General features: G+C 40.5%; 3 protein-coding genes and 6 non-coding genes across 13 annotated transcripts in view; 7 read left to right on the top strand and 2 right to left on the bottom strand.

Annotated features, from left to right (window-relative positions):
* Nucleotides 1-5,826, bottom strand: part of zwilch (zwilch kinetochore protein) — a 6,066-nt gene extending 240 nt beyond the window's left edge. Inside the window, exons 1-18 of the mRNA XM_049575370.1 lie at nucleotides 5,703-5,826; nucleotides 4,365-4,437; nucleotides 4,147-4,189; nucleotides 3,956-4,048; nucleotides 3,421-3,554; nucleotides 3,108-3,298; nucleotides 2,901-2,980; nucleotides 2,669-2,824; nucleotides 2,441-2,512; nucleotides 2,267-2,360; nucleotides 2,119-2,171; nucleotides 1,923-2,025; nucleotides 1,744-1,823; nucleotides 1,495-1,651; nucleotides 1,343-1,371; nucleotides 1,123-1,259; nucleotides 939-1,034; nucleotides 332-447 (exon numbers count right to left, since the gene is read on the bottom strand). Coding sequence (XP_049431327.1) covers nucleotides 332-447; nucleotides 939-1,034; nucleotides 1,123-1,259; nucleotides 1,343-1,371; nucleotides 1,495-1,651; nucleotides 1,744-1,823; nucleotides 1,923-2,025; nucleotides 2,119-2,171; nucleotides 2,267-2,360; nucleotides 2,441-2,512; nucleotides 2,669-2,824; nucleotides 2,901-2,980; nucleotides 3,108-3,298; nucleotides 3,421-3,554; nucleotides 3,956-4,048; nucleotides 4,147-4,189; nucleotides 4,365-4,414 — 1,684 coding nt within the window. The 5' untranslated portion in view covers nucleotides 4,415-4,437; nucleotides 5,703-5,826. The remainder of the gene's footprint in view (nucleotides 1-331; nucleotides 448-938; nucleotides 1,035-1,122; nucleotides 1,260-1,342; nucleotides 1,372-1,494; nucleotides 1,652-1,743; nucleotides 1,824-1,922; nucleotides 2,026-2,118; nucleotides 2,172-2,266; nucleotides 2,361-2,440; nucleotides 2,513-2,668; nucleotides 2,825-2,900; nucleotides 2,981-3,107; nucleotides 3,299-3,420; nucleotides 3,555-3,955; nucleotides 4,049-4,146; nucleotides 4,190-4,364; nucleotides 4,438-5,702) is intronic.
* rpl4 (ribosomal protein L4) lies at nucleotides 4,954-11,010 on the top strand. 4 transcript variants are annotated; one of them, XM_049575382.1, is made up of 10 exons: nucleotides 4,954-5,053; nucleotides 5,786-5,957; nucleotides 6,090-6,196; nucleotides 6,439-6,577; nucleotides 6,855-6,979; nucleotides 7,437-7,566; nucleotides 7,799-7,955; nucleotides 10,418-10,501; nucleotides 10,687-10,795; nucleotides 10,883-11,010. In XM_049575382.1, exons 1-10 carry the CDS (start codon nucleotides 5,051-5,053, stop codon nucleotides 10,952-10,954), a joined length of 1,098 nt encoding a protein of 365 aa, XP_049431339.1. In that variant the 5' UTR covers nucleotides 4,954-5,050; the 3' UTR covers nucleotides 10,955-11,010. The 4 variants fall into 4 exon arrangements, with proteins under 4 accessions (XP_049431339.1, XP_049431340.1, XP_049431338.1 ...); XM_049575383.1 differs by lacking the exon at nucleotides 10,418-10,501 and adding an exon at nucleotides 8,158-8,241; XM_049575381.1 differs by lacking the exons at nucleotides 10,418-10,501; nucleotides 10,687-10,795 and adding exons at nucleotides 8,158-8,241; nucleotides 8,428-8,548.
* LOC125888164 (small nucleolar RNA SNORD16) lies at nucleotides 6,277-6,375 on the top strand. The gene has a single exon (XR_007449297.1). It is a non-coding gene; the product is annotated as a small nucleolar RNA SNORD16 (small nucleolar RNA).
* LOC125888163 (small nucleolar RNA SNORD16) lies at nucleotides 6,673-6,772 on the top strand. Its single transcript, XR_007449296.1, has one exon. It is a non-coding gene; the product is annotated as a small nucleolar RNA SNORD16 (small nucleolar RNA).
* On the top strand, nucleotides 8,007-8,078 carry LOC125888159 (small nucleolar RNA SNORD18). The gene has a single exon (XR_007449292.1). It is a non-coding gene; the product is annotated as a small nucleolar RNA SNORD18 (small nucleolar RNA).
* LOC125888162 (small nucleolar RNA SNORD18) lies at nucleotides 8,290-8,357 on the top strand. The gene has a single exon (XR_007449295.1). It is a non-coding gene; the product is annotated as a small nucleolar RNA SNORD18 (small nucleolar RNA).
* On the bottom strand, nucleotides 9,110-24,628 carry map2k1 (mitogen-activated protein kinase kinase 1). 2 transcript variants are annotated; one of them, XM_049575377.1, is made up of 11 exons: nucleotides 24,307-24,589; nucleotides 16,611-16,821; nucleotides 15,304-15,450; nucleotides 14,987-15,064; nucleotides 14,793-14,844; nucleotides 14,341-14,465; nucleotides 12,204-12,411; nucleotides 11,942-12,006; nucleotides 11,765-11,823; nucleotides 11,599-11,644; nucleotides 11,078-11,512 (listed from the first exon to the last, which is right to left on the bottom strand). In XM_049575377.1, exons 1-11 carry the CDS (start codon nucleotides 24,387-24,389, stop codon nucleotides 11,399-11,401), a joined length of 1,188 nt encoding a protein of 395 aa, XP_049431334.1. In that variant the 5' UTR covers nucleotides 24,390-24,589; the 3' UTR covers nucleotides 11,078-11,398. The 2 variants fall into 2 exon arrangements, with proteins under 2 accessions (XP_049431335.1, XP_049431334.1); XM_049575378.1 differs by lacking the exons at nucleotides 11,078-11,512; nucleotides 11,599-11,644; nucleotides 11,765-11,823; nucleotides 11,942-12,006 and adding an exon at nucleotides 9,110-9,290 and having other exon boundaries at nucleotides 24,307-24,628.
* On the top strand, nucleotides 10,267-10,338 carry LOC125888160 (small nucleolar RNA SNORD18). The gene has a single exon (XR_007449293.1). It is a non-coding gene; the product is annotated as a small nucleolar RNA SNORD18 (small nucleolar RNA).
* LOC125888161 (small nucleolar RNA SNORD18) lies at nucleotides 10,549-10,616 on the top strand. Its single transcript, XR_007449294.1, has one exon. It is a non-coding gene; the product is annotated as a small nucleolar RNA SNORD18 (small nucleolar RNA).

Genomic DNA, 24,628 nt, shown 5'->3' with positions numbered 1-24,628 from the left:
CAGCAAAAGTGAAAGCCATCACCAGAGTGGAGTTTTTTTTTTTCAGTGATGTGTCTTTGATTTCCGTGGCTTCCTCTTGGATGCGTGCTGCTTACGGTCTGGCACCTGGTTGCTACCTTTTTATAACATCCTGACCTTACCTGCATGCTGGGCCCAGGATCGTCCCAAACACAGCCAAATAAGAAAATACAGGCAGAGAGCAGAGTCTCTGCAGATAAATATACCACCACACCCTTCTCGTGGGTCACAAGTGATGTTTGGGTATATATATATATATTTTTTAGGAATATCCATGTATGCACTATATTTTTAGGTGGTGCATAAAGATTACCTGTGTCAAAGATGACATGATCCACCAGTGGTCTGTCACTGAGCTGTACAGATGTCCTGACCTCACGAGGGCCGTGGCCGCTGGATACCTCAGCCCCCCACACTACTGGGTGCTCCCTGTGGAACAAACACACACATAAGGAATGAGAGAATGGCACCTGTTAAAACTTAGAGTTAGCACTTTAGTGTATATCAAGCGATCTGATCACATGAGGGCAGCTCTAAATTTTGTTGCAAATGCATCAGAACCAAAGGACACAGTGGGTGAATCACTGCAGCTGTGTTTCGGGCAGACATTAGAAAACAACATGGGAGAAAATGTGTTTCTTGCAATATTCAGTACAACAAACCTCATGAATACACCTGAATACAGTTAACCTGCTACTTTAAAACGATTCATGCAAGTTTTTAAATTCATACCTGATGCAAGATACAAAATGGCCCCCACTACCTTTCTCCTATCTTGCTCACTTTTTTGACACTTTTGAGGGTGAAAAAAATACCTACTTTCTGTTGAAACATGAATATAAAGGCAAAAGTCCCACTTCATTTACAATTTTCTTTAGATATAATGAAGTAGTGTGTGTGCAAAGGCTTGTCCTCCTTACTTCTGGTAGAAATGGCTGATCAGCGCAGGTTTGATTTGCAGTTTGAATTCACGCTCCTCATCATACGGATATGTTTTGTAGTGCTGCAAACACGATCTATGGGAGAAATTAAATTGTATACTTTAATGTCGTCTATAGGAAAATACATTTTGTGCATGAACACGTCATTGGAAAACTGATTTACTGTGTGAGGAGGAAGAGCCGGTCGTAGGGCAAACCCAGGAAAGTACTGCAGGTCACAATTATTTCCAGCAGATGGTGCAATTTTCTGAGTCGGATCACTTGCTCCTGCAGATCAACCTCGGTGCTTAGGTAGTAACACTACAGAGAAACATATTCAAACTTAGAATATTTTGTCCACAGTCATTTGAAAATTGTTGTCAGTAAAATAATCTTGAGCTTACCAGGTGATTTAGAGTTGTCAATTCTTCACCTGAGGAAAAAAGAAGCAAAGTTTATGCTTAAGGATTCATCTGCAGTGTGGTTACATATTACTGTAAAGCTTTGAATCATATGTAAAGAACAAAGAAATTTGCAGTGGTAAGTAAGAGGTTACCTATGAGGTAGTTAATGTAATCCTTCCTCATCTTGTCCAGACCCATCTCTAGGAGCATGTGGACAGGTGTGACACCTGTGAGAGACACATGATCGATCTGCTTGTGGTAGGACTGCAGGATGAGCTTGCTGAGGGAGCTGCTGCTATCTCTGTGAATCTGGGTGAAATGAAACAAAAAATCTGAACACCCAACAACCTTCAATATTTCCTTAGTAATAAACAGTTTTCAGAAGCTGCATTATCTCATACCCAGGGTTTGATATCACCGTATCTTAGGGCTTCCGTGACCAATTTCAGGCAGTCTCCAATATCTTGATATGAAGTCACACCTGTAATGAAAACCAAAATGGAGGAGAACGGTTGTCACTGTTTGTTTGTAACACTAAATCAAGTGAAACCTAGTTTCCTTAATAGAGAAATTGACTCGCTTTTTCTCATCCGAACCCACAGCTGCTCCACAAAATCTAAATCGCCTCGTTCCAAGAAAGAGTTGAAAATGGGAGTGTCGGTCTCGGTCTTCGACTTTGTGGCCTTTAAGAAGAGATGAAAAGGCAAGAAAGCTACAATGTTTATTCTAAAATGAATGAGTTTGGGAAAAGTCAGTTGATTTTAGCACTATCATACCTCAGCTGTTTTCGCAGCCTGGTCCTGTTGTGTCTTTGCAGTGCCCTGAAGCTCTGAAAGAAGATAAAAAATAAAATAAAGAAAATAATCTTCTTAACTGTTAGCATTAAATTATAGTGAAGGTGCATTGATTTAACAAAGCAGCTACCTTCTAGGAGGGCCTTGGTCAGATTTACAGCTGATGTGCTTTCCAAAGGTTCCATCCATTCAGTCTCGCCAGTTCTCAAACCATCAGCAAGAGTCTGAAATGACAGAAATCGGATATATTTAGATGTTTATTTGTGCACTGATAATTTTTCTCAGATTATTGTGTGACACAAACCTGAAGAAACTCTAGCTCCCTGTACATCTCATACATTGGGCTCCTCATGTCCCCGCTGGAAACTTTGATATTCTGCATGTGAACAGAGATAAACAAATCAAGTGCACAAAATGTACAACTTTATTCTGTATTGTTAATGGTATTACTACATTATAATTCAACTTAATACAATATAAAAAATTAGTGATTATGGTCAAGTATTTTTGAGTGTGAAGTACTGATGCTTACCAGTGTTGCTGTAGAGGACAGGGGTGGGGTCTCAAGAACACTCTCCACATGGCTCCACTTGAAATCCACTGTCACACTACTCTGTGACTCAATCATGGTGTTTTCAACAACACTGGAGCCAAACAAGCTGAACCTGGCACTGCCTTTAACGGCCATCTGGAGGCATTGACAAATGTGAGTGAATGAACATTTACTCAAACTGAGTTACAAGAAAGGATGCACACTAACTTACTGCGGATGGAGGGTGCCTTTTCTTGTGCTCTTGTTTAAGCTCGTCCAAGGTTATGAGAGATTTTTTGTCCGCAGTTGAGCCTGAAACAATTTAAGTTGGAGTAAAACAAATGCCAGAAACATCAAAACTGCACAGGACTTGATTAAAAACAAATACTCCACACTGATAATGGATTATTCAAACAGATATGAACCATTGTAACTATACCTTTGCAGGTAACAGAGTATAATTTGACACCAGACACTTTATTGCCCACGCAGACTGTTTCAGCTCCAAACCAGGTTGTTCTACCTGGATCAGACATGTCACATCGGACCCACAGAGGGTGTAAGGCAGGGTTGTTGTCCGCAGCTGACGCATTAGTATTGTGAGATAATGTGTACCAAGACAGCAGCTGCCTGTAAAACAACAAAGAAAACATTGTGATTGTCATCTACAGTGTATTAAATATACCAGTTATACAATCCTACTTGCACTTGTTTCATTTGGATAAAATGTTAAACCTCTCAGCAGTGGTCACCTTGCTTTCATGATTGTGAGCGGCTGTGGTCCCAATTCTGTCTGGAGAGCACTGGCATCATCATCAGCATCATCGTCAGTGCAGTTTGATGTCTCAGTCATTGGTTGACCATCAGGTTCATTTATTTTTGGATCCTTGTTAAAGAAGAAATAACAGCATGGTTTAGTGGTGAACATTAGCGAGATGTAATTGCACAGGAAAAAAAGGTATCCACAGGTATTTTGTGTTATATCCCTTGTTCTTAAATGGTGCCTGGTTATCATACACCATTATGGAAACTGAACTGAAATTCAGGGCAAGTGGAGTGAATTCAAACTAAGCTGTTAAACTCAATGTGCACCATATAACAGCAACATAAGACTGTCAAAAAAAATCCTAAGCATGAGAACCATGCACAATAAACCATACCATAGACTACAATGCAAACAGATGTTCATTTACCTATAATTAAATTCCAATACAACACTGTGATATTTGTCCAGGGCTTGCAGACACAGTGAATATATTAGCTGCACACAGCATTAAGATTACTCACAGCTTTTTCACAGATGAAGACCGGCTGGTTGCCACAGTACATGTTCAGCACAGGGATTTTGTCTCCATTCATCTTTAAAATCTGGATGTCCTCCTGAAACCAATCAGACAGTGTAACAACATCTTCACTATGACATTGCTACAGACACCGCATTGCAATAGATTGTGCTTTAGGTAAATTGAATATAGGACCTCATATGTACATGGACCGTTGCTTTCCTCATTTTGAAGAGACCTTTGATCAAACGACACAGAACACACAGAAATTAACCTTACTTTCAAGATAAGTAGTTAGTGGTTACCGAAGCAATCAAATAGTGAGAATGCTAACAGCTGACATCTCATCTACTGCTTAGCGTTCGTCTAACGTTAGCTAATAGAGCTAAGTAATTAATAAAAAGTAAACTCACCGAAGAGTATTATAAAACTCCTTAGCACTCGATATCACCTTGGAGCCCATTGCACAATTATAGTAAAGACCACCTATCACAGTGCAAAGAACATGGAGAAAATAAAAGAGAAGTTAACCGAGTTTACGACTGCTGTGGTAAAGTTTGGGCTGCTACTGTTGATATTTTGACAGTCGCGCGCTCACTCGGGCGATGACGTCACGAGGCTATAGGTCATCACTTGAACAAGTTTTACAAATCAGAAATCAATTAATTAATTCAGCAAAGTGCATATATAATAACACCACATATAAACTAGGAAATGTAAATAAATAAATAAATAAATAATATATTATATACAAAAAAATGTTTCGAGGAAAATAGTTCGGCCTTTGCGTTCATCCTGCGCCAACATGGCGTAAAGAAATAGTCCCAGCTGTAGCAATCAACTTCAGGTTGTTTTTGTTTAGCCGTGAGAAAATGTTTGAAAATGCTAAAGAAATTATTGTTTACAGTCATACACATTTTATCATGTGTGTTTCTTTGCTGTTAGTAAAACAATGGTGGAAAATAATATCTCGGCGGAAGTGATATCCGTCAAGGCGGATGCATAAAGCATTTAGGGTGAGTTACCGACTTCCTTTTTACTGTGGCCGCCATAGCGTGAGGAGCGTGGTTCCCGGCGAGCCGAAAACTAAATACCGAAAATGGTGAGAAATTACACTAAGATTGCTATCAACATACGGTGTAATACATGAGATGTATCTCGCTGTGTGTTCTTATCAAACTAGGCTGTATTCTTAGTCTGTGGAAGGCTTAAATTCAGGCTGAAAACAGCAGTGAGTTGAAATGCTCCCGGCTAGCTAAGCTAACACGAGGAGCCATTTTGGACTAGCAGCTTCGGTAGTTTAACCCAGTTACACGTGTGTTTGTCGCCTCAGTGGCAGACCAGTGACAAGTAGTTAGGAAATGTCACACACATGGCAACTATATTTTTCTCGGTGTAGATACTTCTCGTGGCATTCGAGTGTCTTTCTGTCCCTAACAGCCTAAACGTTATTTACATTGGTGGGCAATGTAACGTAAATGTATAAGAATGGCTTGCTAAGTCAGGTTAGCATAATCGAGCTAAGCTAACGCCAGCGGTCGCAGATTTCTCGGTGACTTTGTCCATATACGCAAAGATAATGAGCAGTCCCAGCTGCTATTATGTCAGTTAAGTGCGAGGTGCACGTCTGGATTTGACATGCCAGTTTCGCCGAGTCGCATATTACCGTAGTTAGCAGTTTGTTGGACCGCACATGTCAGGAGATGCTATGGCTAGTTCTTGTGACAGGTTAATTGAAAGAGCTACTCCACCTTAAACAGTAACGTTATGCACGACCTTTTCCAATTCAACATTATGTATCTGCCTTAAGCTAATTGTTCGCTTTTCTTCCCAGGCCTGTGCCCGCCCCCTGATCTCGGTTTACTCCGAGAAAGGAGAATCCGCAGGCAAGAATATTGTCATGCCTGCTGTGTTCAAGGCTCCAATTCGCCCTGATGTTGTGAACTTTGTGCACACCAACATGCGCAAGAACAGTCGCCAGCCATACGCAGTCAGTGAACTGGCAGGTGAGTGTATACTGCTGTTTTGTCCTGGCATGTTGACCAAAATTTACTGTCATAGTTTCATAGATTTAAAATGGTGATCGAGGTCATGCATAAGATTGTTTATAATTTTAGGTGTGTAATTGTTTATTTCAGGCCACCAGACCAGTGCAGAGTCCTGGGGTACAGGAAGAGCTGTGGCCCGTATCCCTCGTGTGAGAGGTGGTGGTACTCACCGCTCTGGCCAGGGTGCTTTTGGAAATGTATCCTTTGACCAAAATTGAAGCGTTACATATTTTCTGTCTTTACAAATCTCTAACAACTAGAATGGACACAAATGACTTGCAGTGATGGTGTAATTTGCGACTGACTCTGTGACCAGTGACAGAATGCCTGCTGTCATATGCTGGCACAGATGCTTGACGAACATTGAGTCTGAGCAGGTATTATGTAAAAGTAATTATGCTGCTTTAGTTGTTGTCAAACCTCCTTAACTTTAGCCTAGATGTGTCGTGGAGGTCGCATGTTTGCCCCCACCAAAACCTGGCGCCGCTGGCACCGCAGAATCAACACAACCCAGAAGCGCTATGCCATCTGCTCTGCTGTGGCTGCCTCTGCCATTCCTGCCCTTGTGATGTCCAAAGGTAAGCTCCACAAATTATATTATCAATACAAAGAAAAATGGGTGAAGTGTTAAAAATATTCTCATTAACATTTCTAACCTACTGTATAATTGTCTTGCTATGATGGTGTAATTTGCGTCTGATCCTGTGAACAGTGACAGTTGCCTGCTGTCTTTAAGCTGTCACAAGGTATTGATGTATAGTAAATTCTGAGCAAGGTTAGTCAGCACTGTAGTTTGTGACCGACACAAGAAGTTTGTGTGTGGACATCTTCTGAGACGATAATCTTGTCTTACAGGACACCGCATTGAGGAAATCCCTGAAGTCCCACTGGTGGTTGAAGACAAAGTCGAGGGCTACAAGAAGACCAAGGAGGCAGTGCTGCTGCTGAAGAAGCTTAAAGCCTGGAACGACATCAAGAAGGTAATTTAACATTTTCAGTCTCTAGTTGCTTGACTAATACTCTATTGGGGAATTGAATGGAAAGAGATGATTTTAGCTTTAAGGATGTTTGATTTTGTTCATATCTGTATTGTGTGGAAAGTGTCGAAATCACAGCTCCTTTTATACATTGCCTCCTGCATCTATGAGAAGTCTTTTGAGCAGGTTTTACTCACCTGAAATAAAGATGGAATCCAAAGCAGTGAGAATGCTGCAGCACAGGCAGAGTAAAGCATGGGGATGCCTAGCATCTGTTAATCTGATTCATATGTATATGGAGTGTAGCAGCGAGACCTCAGACTGAACTTGTTACTTTCAGTAGGATTAATTGGATCTGTTTTTCTGCCTGTGATAACTGCTAAGGTGTAGGATATTTATAGGTATTACCAGGTTTCTTTGTCTTTATGGTGTGATGGAATAATATAAACTTCTTTATCAGGTCTACGCCTCTCAGCGCATGCGTGCCGGTAAGGGTAAGATGAGGAATCGCAGACGGATCCAACGCAGAGGTCCATGCATCATTTACAACCAGGACGCCGGTGTCACCAAAGCCTTCAGAAATATCCCAGGTGTGTAGTTTGTACAGTTGTAGAATTCGTAACTCGTAGGTGAATGGATGTGAGAACATAAGCTAAATGTTTATCTTAAATACTAAACCATGTTAAGTGCATGTGCAGTGCGTGTTACAGACTTGGAAATACGTAGTAATACTGCTATCCTTACCTTGAAAAAACTTTTAATCACTCTTTAAAGAAGCAAGACAATTCAACATGTGGGTGTTTTGATTATTGTGTTTTAAAGGCATCACTCTGCAGAACGTGAACAAACTGAACCTCCTGAGGCTCGCTCCTGGTGGTCATGTTGGACGCTTCTGCATCTGGACTGAGAGTGCTTTCCGCAAGCTGGATGAGCTGTATGGCACCTGGCGCAAACCTGCTTCCCTGAAGGTTGGCTACAAGTAAGTGTTTAAGGAGCAATCACACTGTTGCACATGTACATCTGTTGGTCACATCAGTGATGAGCTTCCACTTCATGGTCCGTGTTTTTGATACTGTGTGATATTTGACGAAGTTCTGAGTTTGAGCATTAAAAGACTCATCAGTCAACTATTCATCATCTCCAACATGAGGAATTGATTTATAATGCCTTCTTTATTCCAGCCTGCCCATGCACAAGATGACCAACACAGACCTGAGCAGGATTCTGAAGAGTGAGGAGATCCAGAAAGCACTTCGTGCACCTAAGTACGTACTGCTCACTTTTGAGTTCTTGAAAACATTTTTTTAGATGGTCAAATATGATGATTTTCCCACTTCAGGTCCGTGTTTCTGAATCCTGATTATATGGAAGTCCTGAGCGACACACATTTCAAGTTTGTAATAAACTTTACTAGAAGTTTGTATTAAGACTGGGTTATATTGTCATTACAGCAAGAAGATCAACCGCAGAGTACTGAAGAAGAATCCTCTGAAGAACTTGAGGATAATGCTCAAACTGAACCCTTACGCCAAGACTGCAAGACGTCATGCCATCCTCCAGCATGACCCTGCGGTAAGAATTAAAATAATTCAAGCTGGAAGCAAAAATCATAGACTTACTGTGTTGATTATGACTCTGAAATCTTGTTTGTTCTCTCTGTAGATCAAGGCCAAGATGCTGAAACCCAAGAAGAAGCCTGGAAAGAAAGGTGCACCTGCCAAACCCAAGGCATAAAACTCTATACTTGCAGACAAGAGTTCAGTGATAAATAAATCATCTGTTTCAAATAATTCAGTCTAATCAGTCATTTTTTAAATTTTGATTCACATCTTATTTATTTCACATAAGGTAACAAAAAGATTACAAAAAGGTAGGAAGTGAGAATACTGCTAAATATGAACACTCACCAACTGTTTCAGGTCTGCTCTCTATGCAGGATTCTTGATCAAACTGCAATGGACAGACAAATCTTTTTTATAATGTAATGTCTTAACACCACTAGGTGGCTTTGAAGGGGATATTCCATTTGTTTGACACTAGTAGAAAATTCTACGTACCATTTGTTCACAAAGTCTCAAAATTCAGGGCCAAATAGCCCAGGCAGCTTTGGTGGAGGCTGAAATTCAAAGGTCCTGTCAGCACTGAATGGGTCAAACTCAATGCTCAGATAGCTGGCAAAGGTATTAAAACAATATACACTGGTATACAGGTATGTTTATGTTCGGATGTGGTCAAATATGGGCCCACTCACCTCAATGACTGTAATCAAGCAGCTCAAATACAGCCATCTGTGTTCTGCTGTCAGGACCATATGCTGCAGGGAAAAATATTGATCAGCCTCTGTCATTATTCAGTTACCTCTGCACTAATTATTACTCAGAGTCCACTTATTTGTTGTAAACAATTATAATAGACCCTTTGAAATATTGTCTGTCAGAGCTGCTTTAATCTAAAACACAAGGCCACCACAGAATGATGGTATGAACCAGCATCATCTCAGACTTACAGCAAGCAAGGTGGTTGAAGACAAAGTTGAGGGCTACAAGAAGACCAAGGAGGCAGCGCTGCTGCTGAAGAAGCTTAAAGTCTAGAATGACATCAAGAAGGTAATCTCAACAGTTTGTCTAATTGCTTGACTCAGTGCTCCATTAGGGAACAATGTTTGAATAGAAAGTGATTATTGTCGCTGAAAGGATGTTTTTGTTTCTATCTGTATTGTGTGGAGTAGCAATTGTAGCTCTTTATACAGTCTCCACAATCCAGGAGGAGTCTCGAGCAGGTTTACTCACCTGAAGTAAAGATGGAAAGCAAATAACTATGAATGCTGCAGCACAGGTTGAGTAAAGCATGATGATCCCAAGCATCTGTTAATCTGATTCATATGTATGGTATCGAGTGTAGCAGTAAGACTTCAGACTGAACTTGTTACTTTCTGTAGGATTAATTGGAACAGTTTCTCTGCCTGTGATAACTGCTCAAGTGTAGGATATTTATAGGTATTGCCAAGTTTCTTTATTTGTTATGGTGTTACGAAATAATATAAGCTTCTGTGCCTAGGTCTATGCCTGTCAGCGCGTGCGTGCTGGTAAGGGTAAGATGAGGAATCGCAGACGGATTCTGAGGCTCGCTCCTGGTGATCATGTTGGACGCTTCTGCATCTGGACTGAGAGTGCTTTCCGCAAGCTGGATGAGCTGTATGGCACCTGGCGCAAACCTGCTTCCCTGAAGGTTGGCTACAAGTAAGTGTTTAAGGAGCAATCACACTGTTGCACATGTACATCTGTTGGTCACATCAGTGATGAGCTTCCACTTCATGGTCCGTGTTTTTGATACTGTGTGATATTTAACGAAGTTCTGAGTTTGAGCATCAAAAGACTCATCAGTCAACTATTCATCATCTCCAACATGAGGAATTGATTTATAATGCCTTCTTTATTCCAGCCTGCCCATGCACAAGATGACCAACACAGACCTGAGCAGGATTCTGAAGAGTGAGGAGATCCAGAAAGCACTTCGTGCACCTAAGTACGTACTGCTCACTTTTGAGTTCTTGAAAACATTTTTTAGATGGTCAAATATGATGATTTTCCCACTTCAGGTCCGTGTTTCTGAATCCTGATTATATGGAAGTCCTGAGCGACACACATTTCAAGTTTGTAATAAACTTTACTAGAAGTTTGTATTAAGACTGGGTTATATTGTCATTACAGCAAGAAGATCAATCGCAGAGTACTTAAGAAGAACTTGAGGATAATGCTCAAACTGAACCCTTACGCCAAGACTGCAAGACTTCATGCCATCCTCCAGCATGACCCTGCGGTAAGAATTAAAATAATTCAAGCTGAGAGCAAAAATCATAGACTTAATGTGTTGATTATGACTCTGATATCTTTGTTCTCTCTGTAGATCAAGGCCAAGATGCTGAAACCCAAGAAGAAGCCTGGAAAGAAAGGTGCACCTGCCAAACCCAAGGCATAAAACTCTATACTTGCAGACAAGAGTTCAGTGATAAATAAATCATCTGTTTCAAATAATTCAGTCTAATCAGTCATTTTTTAAATTTTGATTCACAAGACTTATTTATTTCACATAAGCTAACAAAGACTTGATTTTGTTGGCGCTGTAAGAACACAAGGCAAAGAGGAATATCAAGCACACAGGTTGAGCAGCATTTGTCATGATTAAATAATTTGATCATTAGAAAAAGATGGCTTTTCAGGCAGGCCTGCAACGTAGCCCAAAGACTTGTTCAATACATAGTTAATTTCACTTGGCATGTAGGTTTGTACACTAAATATACAACTATTGATTGCACAACTTTTGAACCCATGTAGTACTCAGTATAAATACATATCACCCATAATACAAACCCAGTCACCAGAGGACCTTGGGATATGGGGTTTGTTGTAGACACAACAGGCTTCACATTGCTGTGCCGTGGGTGGGAGTCAGAGGCTGATTGAGTCCAATGGTGCTGCACAACCAACCAGCAAAGTCAACCTGCTCTGCCTCCGACTGTTTGATGAAAGGATGCACCTGAGGAAAAAGAGAGGCGTGTAAGATAGCTATAAAGATAAAGAAAAATGTAGGGAGTGAGAATACTGTAAAGTATGAGCACTCACCATCAACTGTTTGAGGTCTGCTCTCTCTGCAGGATTCTTAATCAAACTGCAATGGAGACACAAACCTTTTTTTGAATGTAATATCTTTTAACACCACTAGGTGGCAGACAGTCTGAAGGGGATATTCCATTTGTGTTTGATGCTAGTGAAAATTTCTCCTACGTACCATTTGTTCACAAAGTCTTGAAATTCAGGGCTAAATATCCCAGGCAGCTTTGGTGGAGGCTGAAATTTAAAGGTCCTGTCAGAAATGCTCAAATTGCTGGCAAATGTATCTCAACAATATACACTGATATACAGGTATGTTCATGTTGGGATGAGATCATAAAATGGGCACACTCACCTCATTGACTATGTAATCAAGCAGCTCAAATATGGCCATTGGTGGTCTGCTGTCAGGACCATATGCTGCAGGGAAAAATATTTATCAGCCTCTGTCATAATTCACAGTTCCCTCTGCACCAATTATTACTCAAAGTCCACTGATTTGTTGTTAACAACTTCAACAGAACTTTTGAAATACTGTCATTCAAAGCTGCTTTAATCTAAAAACAAAAAGCCACTCTGCAGAATGACAGGATGAACCAGCATCATCTCAGACTTACAGCTGCCTGGTCTCCCAGGGGGCCGTGGCTTTGGGGAGGACTCGCTGCAGGCTGCCTCCCCTTCCACTGGGAAGCCAAAAATCTGTTCCAGTTCCTTAGCATCAGGTGGTGGAATAGGGAAGCGTCCAATGGCCATTTCAACCAGAGACAGACCCATACTCCAGATGTCCGACTGAACAGAGTAATGGGTGCCCTGTAAACGCTCCGGCTGCAAAACACATGCAGTTATATCACCGACAGAACCATTACTTGTTTGTACAATTATTAAAATGTTGCAGTGATAATACAGCATCATTAAGCATTTATCAGGCTATAACTTATGACAGTCAATAAATTAGACCAGTGGCCCTCAACTACGGGTCTGGGAACCCCCAGGGGTCTTTGACAGAGTGCCAGAAAAATAAGGAATACTGTATTTTCACTATAGATGAAATCACTGTGATGTCACACTAACAAATCCAGGTAAACAATTGGCAATTGTTGTGAATCGTGGAGGTACAGTATGTGACATCAGCTGTTCCTGTTATTTTCAGCTGTAACTAATGTTTAAAAATGTAAAGTTAAACACAGTGGTTCAAGCCCTCTGACATTTCTGCTGCTCTTCTGCTGTGTTGCTCTTCTAGCCTCTTTGATAAAACCGATTCTACCAGCCCTGAAGCTAAGCAATATACAACTGTGGACGTGTGCTGCAGCAAGACGTGTTTTACCCATTCTGCATTAGTGAATGCTATATTTTGAATATTTTTCACAGCTTTACATTACACACTAACTGATCAAGGCAGTGGTAGACCAGCAACTCCTTTGTTCTAAAACAGGAGTGTCAAACATACGGCCCACTGGATGACATTGCACACCTAATGGCAACACACAAGTAAGGCAAAGAGGTGCTAGGTTTTAGGAGCAAGTTAAACAATGAGTAGCTTTCTTCATGTAAAATGCTGCATCAAAGGCTTTTCCACCCCAACCAGAATACAGTTCTTTTCTTTCACTTTAGCTTGGTGTAGTGATGTCAAGATTACTACACAGGAGTGGGAATGCATAGAAAATGCACATTTAATGACAGCGAGTAGTTGGCTGACTATATGTGGAAAAACTGAGAATTGTTAAAATTTAATCTATTCTTCTGAAGACATCACAGGCTTTTTGTTATATGATCTGTAAATGGATGAGCATTTTTAAAATGAAATTTTTTAAACAAAAAAAGGGAAAAATTTGGAGGTGTTTTGAATTTACAGGATATTATGCCATGGTTTTACTGGTTACTACAGCTGCGATCGAATCGGACTGTGTGTGGCCCATGAACTTAAATAAGTTTGACAACCCCTGTTCTAAAAGGAATGTTTTTGTCAATGGAGTCTGGTGGCACCATTTCATTTAATGTACGTGACCCAGGGTTTTCTACCTGGAAGTTACTGTACACAAACACTGTGATTCAGTCTATTTAATTCACTATAGAAGTGAGCCCAGTGATCATAAGAGTGGCTGTTGTATGATCATAGGATTCACTTCTTCCTCGGTTATCTCCTTAAATGTATTTGACAACTATAGATTTCTGGTTTTAACCATATCTAACAACCAAAATCTTTCCAGTTGGAGGTCCATGAAGTGAAATCTTTTCAGATGGGAGTCCCTGCATGATGATTTAGTCCAGCTCACTTATTATGTCAGTGTTCAAATCCAAATCACTCAGGACATGTCCCAGTAAGAGTTTAAGTAACCAGTTTGAGTCACATGATGCTAGCATGCTAAGGCAAATTGATATAAAAATAATTTACATCCATCACATCAGTTAATACAAATGACTGTAAGTTTAGAAATTTAATTAGTATTTGATCAAGTAATATCAAATTAAATCTCTGCATTACATCATCCCATCACTGGTATGAATTACACAAATTGCATAACCTACGTCTACATGTGGGTCTACTCTGAGCACAGCTGATGCTTACAAGACATGAAACCCTATTTATAAAGCCAGTCCCAGTTGATTTGTGACTCATCAAAACTGGGAATACAGTCTGAACTGGGGACTCTGGTTGCCTTACACACATAAATCTGAGATTCTCTTCAGGAATCGTAAAAGCTAATGTGTGAGCGAGAGCAGAAGGAGAGGAGGAGTGTGTCCATTTTAACTCACAGACATGTAGGAGCGAGTGCCCACAAAGGAGTTGGCCATGGAGTCTATGAGCTGCCCGCTCACTCCAAAGTCGCACAGCTTGATCTCACCGCGGGAATTCACTAGGATGTTAGAAGGCTTGACATCTGAGAGAGGGACATGCAGTATATTTAGGAGAACATGGTGGGCAAGTGTTCAACAGGGAACAGAGAGCAACACAGAGCAAACTGCTGCAAAGGCTCTCAGTGCATGTTGTGCAATATGTGCTTGTGTGTTGTCTTTCATCATTCATATGTACGACACTGAGTGCAACAAAGATGCAGCTGATGCATCTAAAATAGGAAATTACTGTAAGGTACAGATCAATACTCTCCCTCGAGTTATTTAAAGCTCAGTCTTCATTCATAAATGTAAAGGGTTTGTGAAACCTTTTCATATTGATGACATTATTAGTGAATAAAATAGTGACTGACCTCTGTGCATGATCTTGTGTTTCTCCCTCAGGTAGGAGAGTCCTTTAATGACCTGGAAAAACAAATATTTCACATCAGCGTGGTAACGATTCTGATTATTTTAGCACATACAGTGTGCATCAGTGATGGTCAGAAATATAGCTGTATGACGACCAGAGCATGAAAGTGGTGGGAGAGGTGTTGGAGCTACGCACAGCGATGCTGACTTTGCCAAGGATCTGCTCGGGGATCTTGCCTGCCTTTTTCAGCGACTGGTCCAGAGAGCCACCATCCTATAACCAGCACAGAAGGCAAAAATATGGAGAGCATCCACTGAGAGGACTCTTTGAAATTGAAAACACCATTTATGAAATGCAACACATTGAAACAAAGTGATTCTTTCAACACTAATGAGGTTGTACATGAGAGGGAAGACACGCCAGGCATCCACAGCACAGTCTGTAAAGCAGCACTCAGAATGAATGCTGTATAAACAACACACTGGCAGCCAGAACTTATTAACGATAAGTACCATATGCTCCATGCAGATGCTGATTTCTCCATCGCTGTAGAAAGCTCCATAGAAGCCCACAATGTAGGGGGAGTTACACTCGTGCAGCACCTGCAGCTCCCTAATGATCTGGTTCCTAATGGCTGGTTTGATCTCCAGGTGGATAAGCTGGAACATGGCAGACATCAGGTTTTATTATGTGTCCTAGTATCACACAGAACAGAAATAACAGGAAATTAAAGGGACAGTTCACCCTCAAATCAAACATACATATTTTTCCTCTTACCTGTAGTGCTATTTATCAGTCTGCATTATTTTGGTGTGAGCTGCCGAGTGTTGGAGACATCAGCTGTAGAGATGTCTGCCTTTTCTCAATATAATGGAACTAGATGGCACTCAGCTTGTGGTGCTCAAAGTGCCAACAATGATAATCCACAGATCTTGTTGTGAGCAGTTTCATGTAGGAACTATTTTCTTTCTACTGAACTAAACAGCGGGTGTGTTGAAAGAAGCACCACTGAGCTAGCTAATGTTACAGCTCAGTCAAGCTCTGCCACTAATGCCTACATTTCACGCTGTCATGAGCACAAGCCTCTCATCAGTGAGTAGATGCACGCTTCCTTCTGTGCAGCGATGCGGTTGGTAGGTGTAGCTCAGTGGAAAGAAAATAATTGCTACATGAAACTGCTCACAACAAGGTCCGTGGATTATCTTGAGTAACCAGATCGTGATTTCTGTAAAGAGACATTGCTGGTGAGTTGTTCAGAGGTATTTTTTTGGCACTTTGAGAACCACAAGCTGAGTGCCATCTGGTTCCATTATATTGGAGAGAAGGCAGACATCTCTACAGCCGATATCTCCAACACTCAGCAACTCACACAAAACAATCTGAGCTGAAGAAAAATATGTATATTTGATTTTGGGCTGAACTGTCCCTTTAAATCTTCCTTTTGTACATTTGTACACACACAGGAACATTATTTACGATACAAGTTTTAATATAGATGCATATTTTTTTTTGGATTTCAATTTTTTCTGTCAAGTGTGAATAACACACAGTGGCTCTTGAATGTTGTGACAGTTGTCCCACTAACCCACTTGTTCATGTGGTTCACAAAATACAGGAAAATGAGAAACAAATTTGACTCCACACTCTTTCAAAACAGCGATGATGCCTGGAAAAATCCATTTCTGTCAATCATATACAAAGGAAGAAAACCGTTTATTGTATATTATGTATTGTCAAGGCTGAGTGGCATCCTGAAAGTAAAAGTAGCTTTTTTTTCACAGCCTCTTCACCACAGTGCTTCCGATAGGCCACAGCTTACCTTCCTCGCCATAATCAGACCAGAGGGTCGGTGAGAGACCTTGAAGACCACTCCTCCGTTACCAGCGCCCAGCTCACAGATCTTTTCAAAGTCATCATCCTTCAGCTCTCCCACCTTCTGCTTCTGTGTCAGGAAGGCCTCCAGGCGCTTCCGCTGCTGCTCATCCAACTCAAGCTCCTCTAGTTTCTTCTGCAGTGCCTCCAAATTTGTTCTACGAGAGAAGATGAAGAGTAACAGAGACAAAGATAAGTAAGTCATGTATTATTAATGTATTCCTTCCTAAATGCAAAGGTCGTTGAGTCCACTCAGACTGAACTCATGCAGTCCGGCTGTCCCCCCTGGGAGATGTGAGACAATCTAAGGTGCATCCAGATCTACTGTATTATATTACTGACAGAGCTTGGTGTGTGACAACTGCTTCTCGTGCATACAACAACGACAATTGACCAAAGAGCCGGCAGGAAGACAGACAGGGTCACAGGGTGTGTTTCGGTGTTCCTTCCCAGATCTGTGTGTGAGGAAGCTCCAAGTTCCTCTGAGCGCTGACGCCGTTCTCCTGGCGCTGTTGTCATGGCGATGCATTTCCTTGAGAAATCAATCGCGGAGTGAACTCTTTTGACATGCTGCTCTTTGACCTCTCCTTCCCCTCCCGCTTCACTGTCTCCAAACACTGCAACACAAAGTCTGTCTAAGCTTTTATCATTAGCTTGATAAGCAGATAGAGACCAATGAGTCCTCAAGGCACCAATGAGCATTAAATAAATAAAAAAAATAAAATAAAAATAAAACAAAAGCATGCCAGATTTGATGGTAAAGACGTTTTACATGCTTGCAAGTGTACAAGCCTCTGTAAGGTGCTCCAATTAAAAAAACATCATTAGTTTAATTGCTAGTCTTTCATATTTGCCTGCTTATCTGATCATAACAAAATGGTTTTCTTTAAGCTAAGTGGTAATTGTGCTTCTTAAAAAAAATCTTCGTACCTAATCACGACTCAGTGGAGAGCAAGTAGAGCAGGGCAGCGAGCTCTTCTCTCCACTGCTCCACCACACAGCAAAGAGAGGGTTAAGTGGTTTTATTTTTGACAGTGGGCCTGCATATCCATGGAGACGAGGTGCTGAGTTTGAGTTGGTTGTGGGTAGCGTGGGCGTCTTGTCGACAAGAGCTGGAGGTGGAGGAGGCTGGAGATACTGAGAAGAGGAGCAGCCTGAAACACACTCCACAATACATATGTGGGAGGGACCGCGGCAGCTGCACACTGCAGCCCCCCCCCCACCTTCCTGGGTGCAGGAGGCAGCGAGCACGATGCCAGCCTTTTGTGCTCCATCCACACAATGTCCAAGGACATCTAGTAGAACTTGAATGCAAAAGATGAAATATTTCTACAGCTTGCCATCAAGCCCCGGAAAGAGGATGGCATTGCTGTTTTTCCTTGTGACTTTGGCTGCAAAAGTGTTCGCATACTTTACATAACATGAATCACAGAGGATGGAAAGCGGTTCAAGGGAAACAGATCATCATAACATCCTTGCTTTTTCAATACAGAGGACTCTGAGCTTTGTTTGAAATTTTCCCAGTACTGACTTCCATCATAAAACCTAAGTTTAACTCAGGCAAAATGCACATATGCAGTATAGACTGATGTATCAGAAGGAAGGCGTGATTGTAGTTTGAAAAGATTTTTATTGTGCAAGAAAACTAAACCGTGCATTATTGCTTTTGCAAGCAAATAAGAACCAACAAGTGGTATCTAACTAACGAAGAATCAACACTACAAACTATGGTGAGATACTCTGTATGAGTTAATCATTAATCTTCTTTTCACACATTCACATTCACACTGTGTCAATATGAAAAAAAAATCATTACCAAGTTTTCTAACAGCCTCTACAAAAGAATGAACAGTAACACTTCTGAATAACTAAGCAGAAAATATTCCCTGTAGAACACAGGCGTGCTCTTTAAGTCTGGATGTATCTGACGGTAGCATATTATCCAATATTTTAGCAACTAGCAAATTCTATCCAGAACAGGTTGTTTTTATTTGTTCTCAGATCTCCTCTGATAATATTATATGCTTGGCTGGCATTATGTGGGCCACTCAGTACAGTTCTCCCATGGCTGCCAGCCATTTCATGCTGAGAAAGCATTTCGCGGGCTGTAATGGCAATTCCTTTTCACCAAAGCGGTACGGTCTGGTTTCAATAAGAGAGATGATCGATTGCATTAAGATCATCTGCACCCAATATGCAACACCTGTGCTGCTGGTAGGGGCATCAGATCCTCCTGTGTGGGGTCCAAATTACCTAAAATAATGTGATAATTCATGTGTGTCTGTTCTGAAACATAAGCATTGTCTCTCCTCTCTATTCAAAACAACTGCTGTGTTTTCAGCTATAATACTGACACTGTATTATGACACTAGATGTCATCTGGAATTATTGATTTAAAATTCTCATAGAGCACAGGCTTATTATCTCACAACACACCCTGACATGTCAGTTGAAAAAACTGTACATGCTGCTGTCACACTGCTATCACACACGGCTTACTGGAACACTTAAGCAGAACAGAGCATCATTAATGTAATTAGTAACACCTGTGCTTTTCCTATAATGACAAATCCAAATGTCTGCTTTGACAAAATGCCTAGTGGGCGGAGCTATGCTGAGGATCACATGACATTATTAAACTCAGTGTACCAATAAGAATGAGAGTGGTGTAAGCTGAGAAGAGGTACCATCAGCCAAAATATGAAACACCTGTGGCGATGAAGCATGGTCTTATAACTGTTTGCAAAATGGTCACCTAGTAAAACTTCTGACACTATTCAACCCTTTGAAAGCTGAGCAAATTGGCTTTATTTCTTTTGACAACATGGGAAGAGGACAACGAGCAACGAAAGAAGAAATTACACAAAAAATTAGCAAGAAATTAGTAAAAAAAAAAAAAAAAGAAAAGAAAATTAAAACAAGAAAATTTGTAAAAAAAAAAAAAAAAAAAGAATGAAAGAAAGTAAATAATAATTATAAAAATAAATATAATAATAATAATAATAATAATAATAATAATAAACTACCTGGATAGAACTTAAAAAAATAATAATTCTGTAACATAATTTTGAAATATAATAATAATAAAAATATAGGTTTCCCTAGCTTATTTCTTTTTCCCCTAGTTTATTTTTTCCAATGATTTTCTAAATCTATCATTTTTTGCAATTGATGCATTTTGCAGTTTTCTTGCTTTGTTGCTAATATTTATAGAATTGGAGCATTTCTATGATCTGATAATTTATTTATAATAATTATTTATATTTATTGCAGTTTGGTACTTCACAAATATAGCAAGTACAAATAGTGCAGAGGAGGATGGGAGGAGCTCGGAGCTGCATACGTTGTTCTCTGAGATTCTTTAAGAATATTTAAAGCTTATTTAGAAGATAATTGTAAGTATGTGACTATTTACAAAAAAAGGGGAGAAGAAAATGAGAAGAGAAAAACAAATGGAGGAAAGCAAAAAAAGAAGTGAAGAATAAAGTGAGGAAGAAGAGAACAAACTTAGCCTCACTGTTGGCCTACTTTGTGGTTTGGAGGGTAGATTGGTTTAGTCTGTTATTTTATGTATTCAGAGAACAGTGTTTTTACAATTTTGTGTGAAGACGTGTTGATTGTGAATGGTTATTGTTTTATAGATCACTAAAGAGTGCACAAATGTGGCACTGTTTTCTTTGTCGTTGCCTTCTATAAATAAATGATACATATATGTGAAGATGCTGCTCGGTGCATACAGTAAAGATACTGAGTCACCTTTAAAATAAGCTAGATAGACATTTTCCTCGCTCATTACTGTGCATAATGTACTGTATGTTCTTTGGCCTCAAGAACTGTTCTGGTGCCAGCGACACACAGAAACCTCCTGGCAGGGTGCACTTTGCGAGCTTCTTGCATGCGTGCAGCACTTCCCTTTTTTCCACTTGAGCATGTGCCCCACAAAATGTCTGTGCACGGCACTGGGTAGCCTCAAACACACACCCATCCTATTATACCACATGTGGAGCAAAGAAGCCTGGTCCTTTAAATCCAGTCTTCCCCTCCACTGGTCTGCAAATGTATGGCAAAGCTCCAGCTCTCCACAAACAAATCACCCTTACACGTTTTGGTTTCTTAAAGCCTGTGCAGAGCTAAAATTAGGAAATCAGGAACTTTGGTTGTGATATTTGCCCTGTTTACATTTACACTTCTAGAACTGGCCATGCATCAGCCCACTTCTCCTTCATACCTACAAGTTCAGATGCCCATTGGTTAGAAGGTGTATTTAATTCCTTTGGCAGCTGATATGCAACGTACAGTTTAATCACTAGATAAATACAATTTATCTTGCAATGTATTTACAAATCTTACCCCTCCTCCTTTCTCGTGTGGGTGTCCAGGAGTTTGGTTTTATGCAGTGTTAAGGAGCAAAATGTGTGCCGACTGTGACGGACAACTGTGTGCCCGCAGACCCGTCATCTACTATCACTGGCCTGAAACGGGATTTGCTTTCCCTCAGAGCCCCAGACAGCTGAACGTGTGGACCCAGATGTCTTTTTATGGAAAAGAGGTCAGGAGTGACACCAGGCTCCATGGCTTTCTGTCAGCAGTGTGTCAGTCTGAATGTCACAGTGGCACAATACAGCAGTATTACCGGACACACACGGACACACAGACACTGCGAGTTCGCTCCACAGCAGAGACTTCCAAATATCTGATTCAGAGTTCCTGATTGTTGCTTTATCCCGACATGCTGCTCCTCTGCCAGCCAAACATTACATCATCATCGGCAAACAAAGCCAAGGCACAACTCCCCCCCTCTGTGTTTGTTCTTGCTTCTTAAATGTGAGAATTTACTGCTTGTCTTTGTGTTTAGGTCGGACAAAAAAAGCAATTTGAGGATGTAGTTTTCTTTATAAATGGACGTTCACAGTGTTGTCTGACATTACAAACATTTAATCAATCAATCCAGACATCTATTGGCAGATAAACTGAAAATAATTGTTGGTTGCAGCCCTGTGAATATTCACTGAAATGCTGGGCTGCTGAACTTTACACTTAAATGTTTAATGCTAAATTATATTCCGAGTTTTAATGCAGGATTTGATTTTAGTCCATCACTTTTTAAGTAATTCATCGCAAAAGACACACATGTCCTCCAGATGTGCGATCCAATGATAAAACAATGAAATATTACACCTCTGCAACACATTAGAAAACCAACCATCACGAGGGATGACATGTTATGTAATTCTCATCCCAACTGATGCAGCTTGTTGCTGGACTGGCTGGGCTCTTCTCTGTGCACTGAGAACTGGAGCATGTTGTCACAACAGTTTAATATCTCCATTACCGTGGTGGGAGCAGGCCTACACAAAACTTCTTCGACGCACAGAAATATTATTCTACACGGTGCGTCCCTGCAAAGGTCAATCTCTGACTAATTACTGTCCACACAAAGTGGGCTGTTAGAGTTATGGAGCGACCTGCTCATCCGTGACACCACCAAGAGAACACCCGAAGACTCGAGCTGCGCGTTAGAGACCTTTCTTCAAGGCAGACAAACAGGTGATACAAAAAAATCGTTAATGATGGCTCAGATCCATCAAGTGTCCCTGTAAGCAAAGCCAGTGAGTGGATATTAGGAGCCTGGAGCTAGCTCACTGTCTTCAGTGAGAAAGGTCAATGATGTTTACTTTTTCTCTGCTGAGGAGCAATGTAGCATGATCAATCCATGAAAGCAAATCACAACAGAGCTTGTTAATTAAGAGTTTTGAACATGGGAGCAGTTGCAATATTTATTGTAAACTAGTGTAGGAAACAATTAGATTATCAAACAGAGAATTAATCAACCAAAACTAGGTAACTAGTATAATAAATGCTAAATCATTTCAGCCATGTATCAAGCATAACTACTTAGTGTTTTGGACAATTATACTGACTTACAATTGTGTTTGAAGATGTCAACTTGAGCTCAGGTTTTTCTTTTACTATTTTCTTACATTATATTGTCTAGACGATTAATTTAAAAAATGACTGATGGATCGATAATGAAAATGGTCATTTGTTGCACCACAAGACAGGCGAAGATCTCACCTCAGGTTCTGTGAACTTACTTAAATAATCAATTTGTTCATTTCACTGAAAACATCTCAATATATACAACACTGACAGCAGTATTCAAGGACATATTATGAATGTCCTTGAATATATATCATTCAAGGACACTGCAATATTTACCTACATTCGGTGCACTATTACTTAATACCGGGGTGTCAAACATACGGCCCGTGGGCCAGAATTGGTCTACCAAAGGGTCCGATCCAGCCCACTAGATGACTGGACTAAGAGGTGCCAGGTTTCAGGAGCAAGTTAAACAATGCATTGCTTACTTCATGTAAAATCCTGCTTCAGAAGCTTTTCCACCCTGACCTGGATACAGCTCTCTGATATAACAATGAATACTTACTGTGACCATGTTAAGAGATATTGAACATTGTGCAAAATTTGTCAATCAGCAGCTTCAGTTCAAAAGAATCTGTATCAGGAAATGTGTGGATAAATGCTCATGTAATGACAGTGAGAAGTAGACTGACTGAATTTGGAGAAACTCAGACATACTGCTGAAACTGCATTTATTTTTCTTGAGACATCTCAGGCTGTTCATCTGTTTTGTGAAATGATGAACATCTACAGAATGTACTTGCAATTCTTTACCACAAAAAAGGGGTAAATATTGGAGCTGATGGTACCTATAGGTTATTGTGAGATGGTTTTACTGGTCCGGCCCACTTGAGATCAACTTTGGTTGTATGTGGCCCATGAACTAAAATGAGTTTGACACCCCTGACCTAATATGATGCACATTACCACTTTTCAAAATCTTGTGCAATGTTTTTCTCAACACCAAGTGCAATATCATTCTTCAGTAATCATGGTCACTTGTCAGCACAGTGCAATATTATTCTCTCAGTCATGTGCAACACTTACTTCTCATTGTTATATCATATTCAATATGAACAGTCTGCTTTTTTTCCCACCATTTTAGCTCATTTTTAGTAACTCTTGTACTTCATGTACTCCTATTGTTACTCTAGTAGGCACTAGATTCTGGTTTTGCTCCTGGAAAACACTTCAATCTTGTATGCTTGTATATTTTGCCAGATATTTATTACTTCCGTCATGTGGGAACCAACTCGTTGACTGGTTGTGACTCGTTAAAATTGTGGTTACTGTATTTAGTGTTACTGTAATTTGAAGCATTCTGTGGTACAATCATTTCCTTTGGGGTAAATAAAGTTATATTGAATTGAATATGAATTGATGATGATGATGATGATGATGATGATGATAATAATAAAGATGATCATTGGTTGCAGCTCTAGTGTAATCTCAGTGAGCTCACACACACACACACACACACACACACACACACACACACACACACACACACGGTGCAGAGTCTTATATTAGACACCTAAGACAGAAGTTTACACACACACTGTAAAGGGGATCTTCAGGTATCTATACGTTGCATCTGTCAGGAGCCCTTATAGCATATGAACATGAATCTAACATAACTGATCAATCAGTGGCCCATTATCAATAGCCTAACCCTCATATAACACTGTGAAGATCAGTAGTAGATAGATATTGACACTCACTCTGTGGCTCCGGTGCCGTTGATAGTGTTTCCATCGGGGATCGGGTTGAGTTGGATCGGCTCTGGCTTCCTTCTCTTCTGCATGTTCCACACAACAAACAGGCTGCTGCTGTAGAAACACACGGGCTGGCTGCAGGAATATGGCAGGAAACCCCGAAGAAGAAGAACAGAGCTGGGGTTTTAGAGAGGCGCTGACAGGCTGCTCGACACACACTGACAGGAGAAGACACACAGCTGTACAGTCATGAGCTGGAGGGGCTGATGTTCTTCTTAATGGGTGGATGTGAATGATCCGGGAGATGAGACGTCACAAAAATATTTAC

The sequence above is a fragment of the Epinephelus fuscoguttatus genome, linkage group LG4, assembly GCF_011397635.1.
Source record: "Epinephelus fuscoguttatus linkage group LG4, E.fuscoguttatus.final_Chr_v1".
Classification (NCBI taxonomy): Eukaryota; Metazoa; Chordata; class Actinopteri; order Perciformes; family Serranidae; genus Epinephelus; species Epinephelus fuscoguttatus.
Note: the sequence above shows the minus strand (reverse complement) of the source record. Positions and strands in the feature narration are given on the sequence as shown.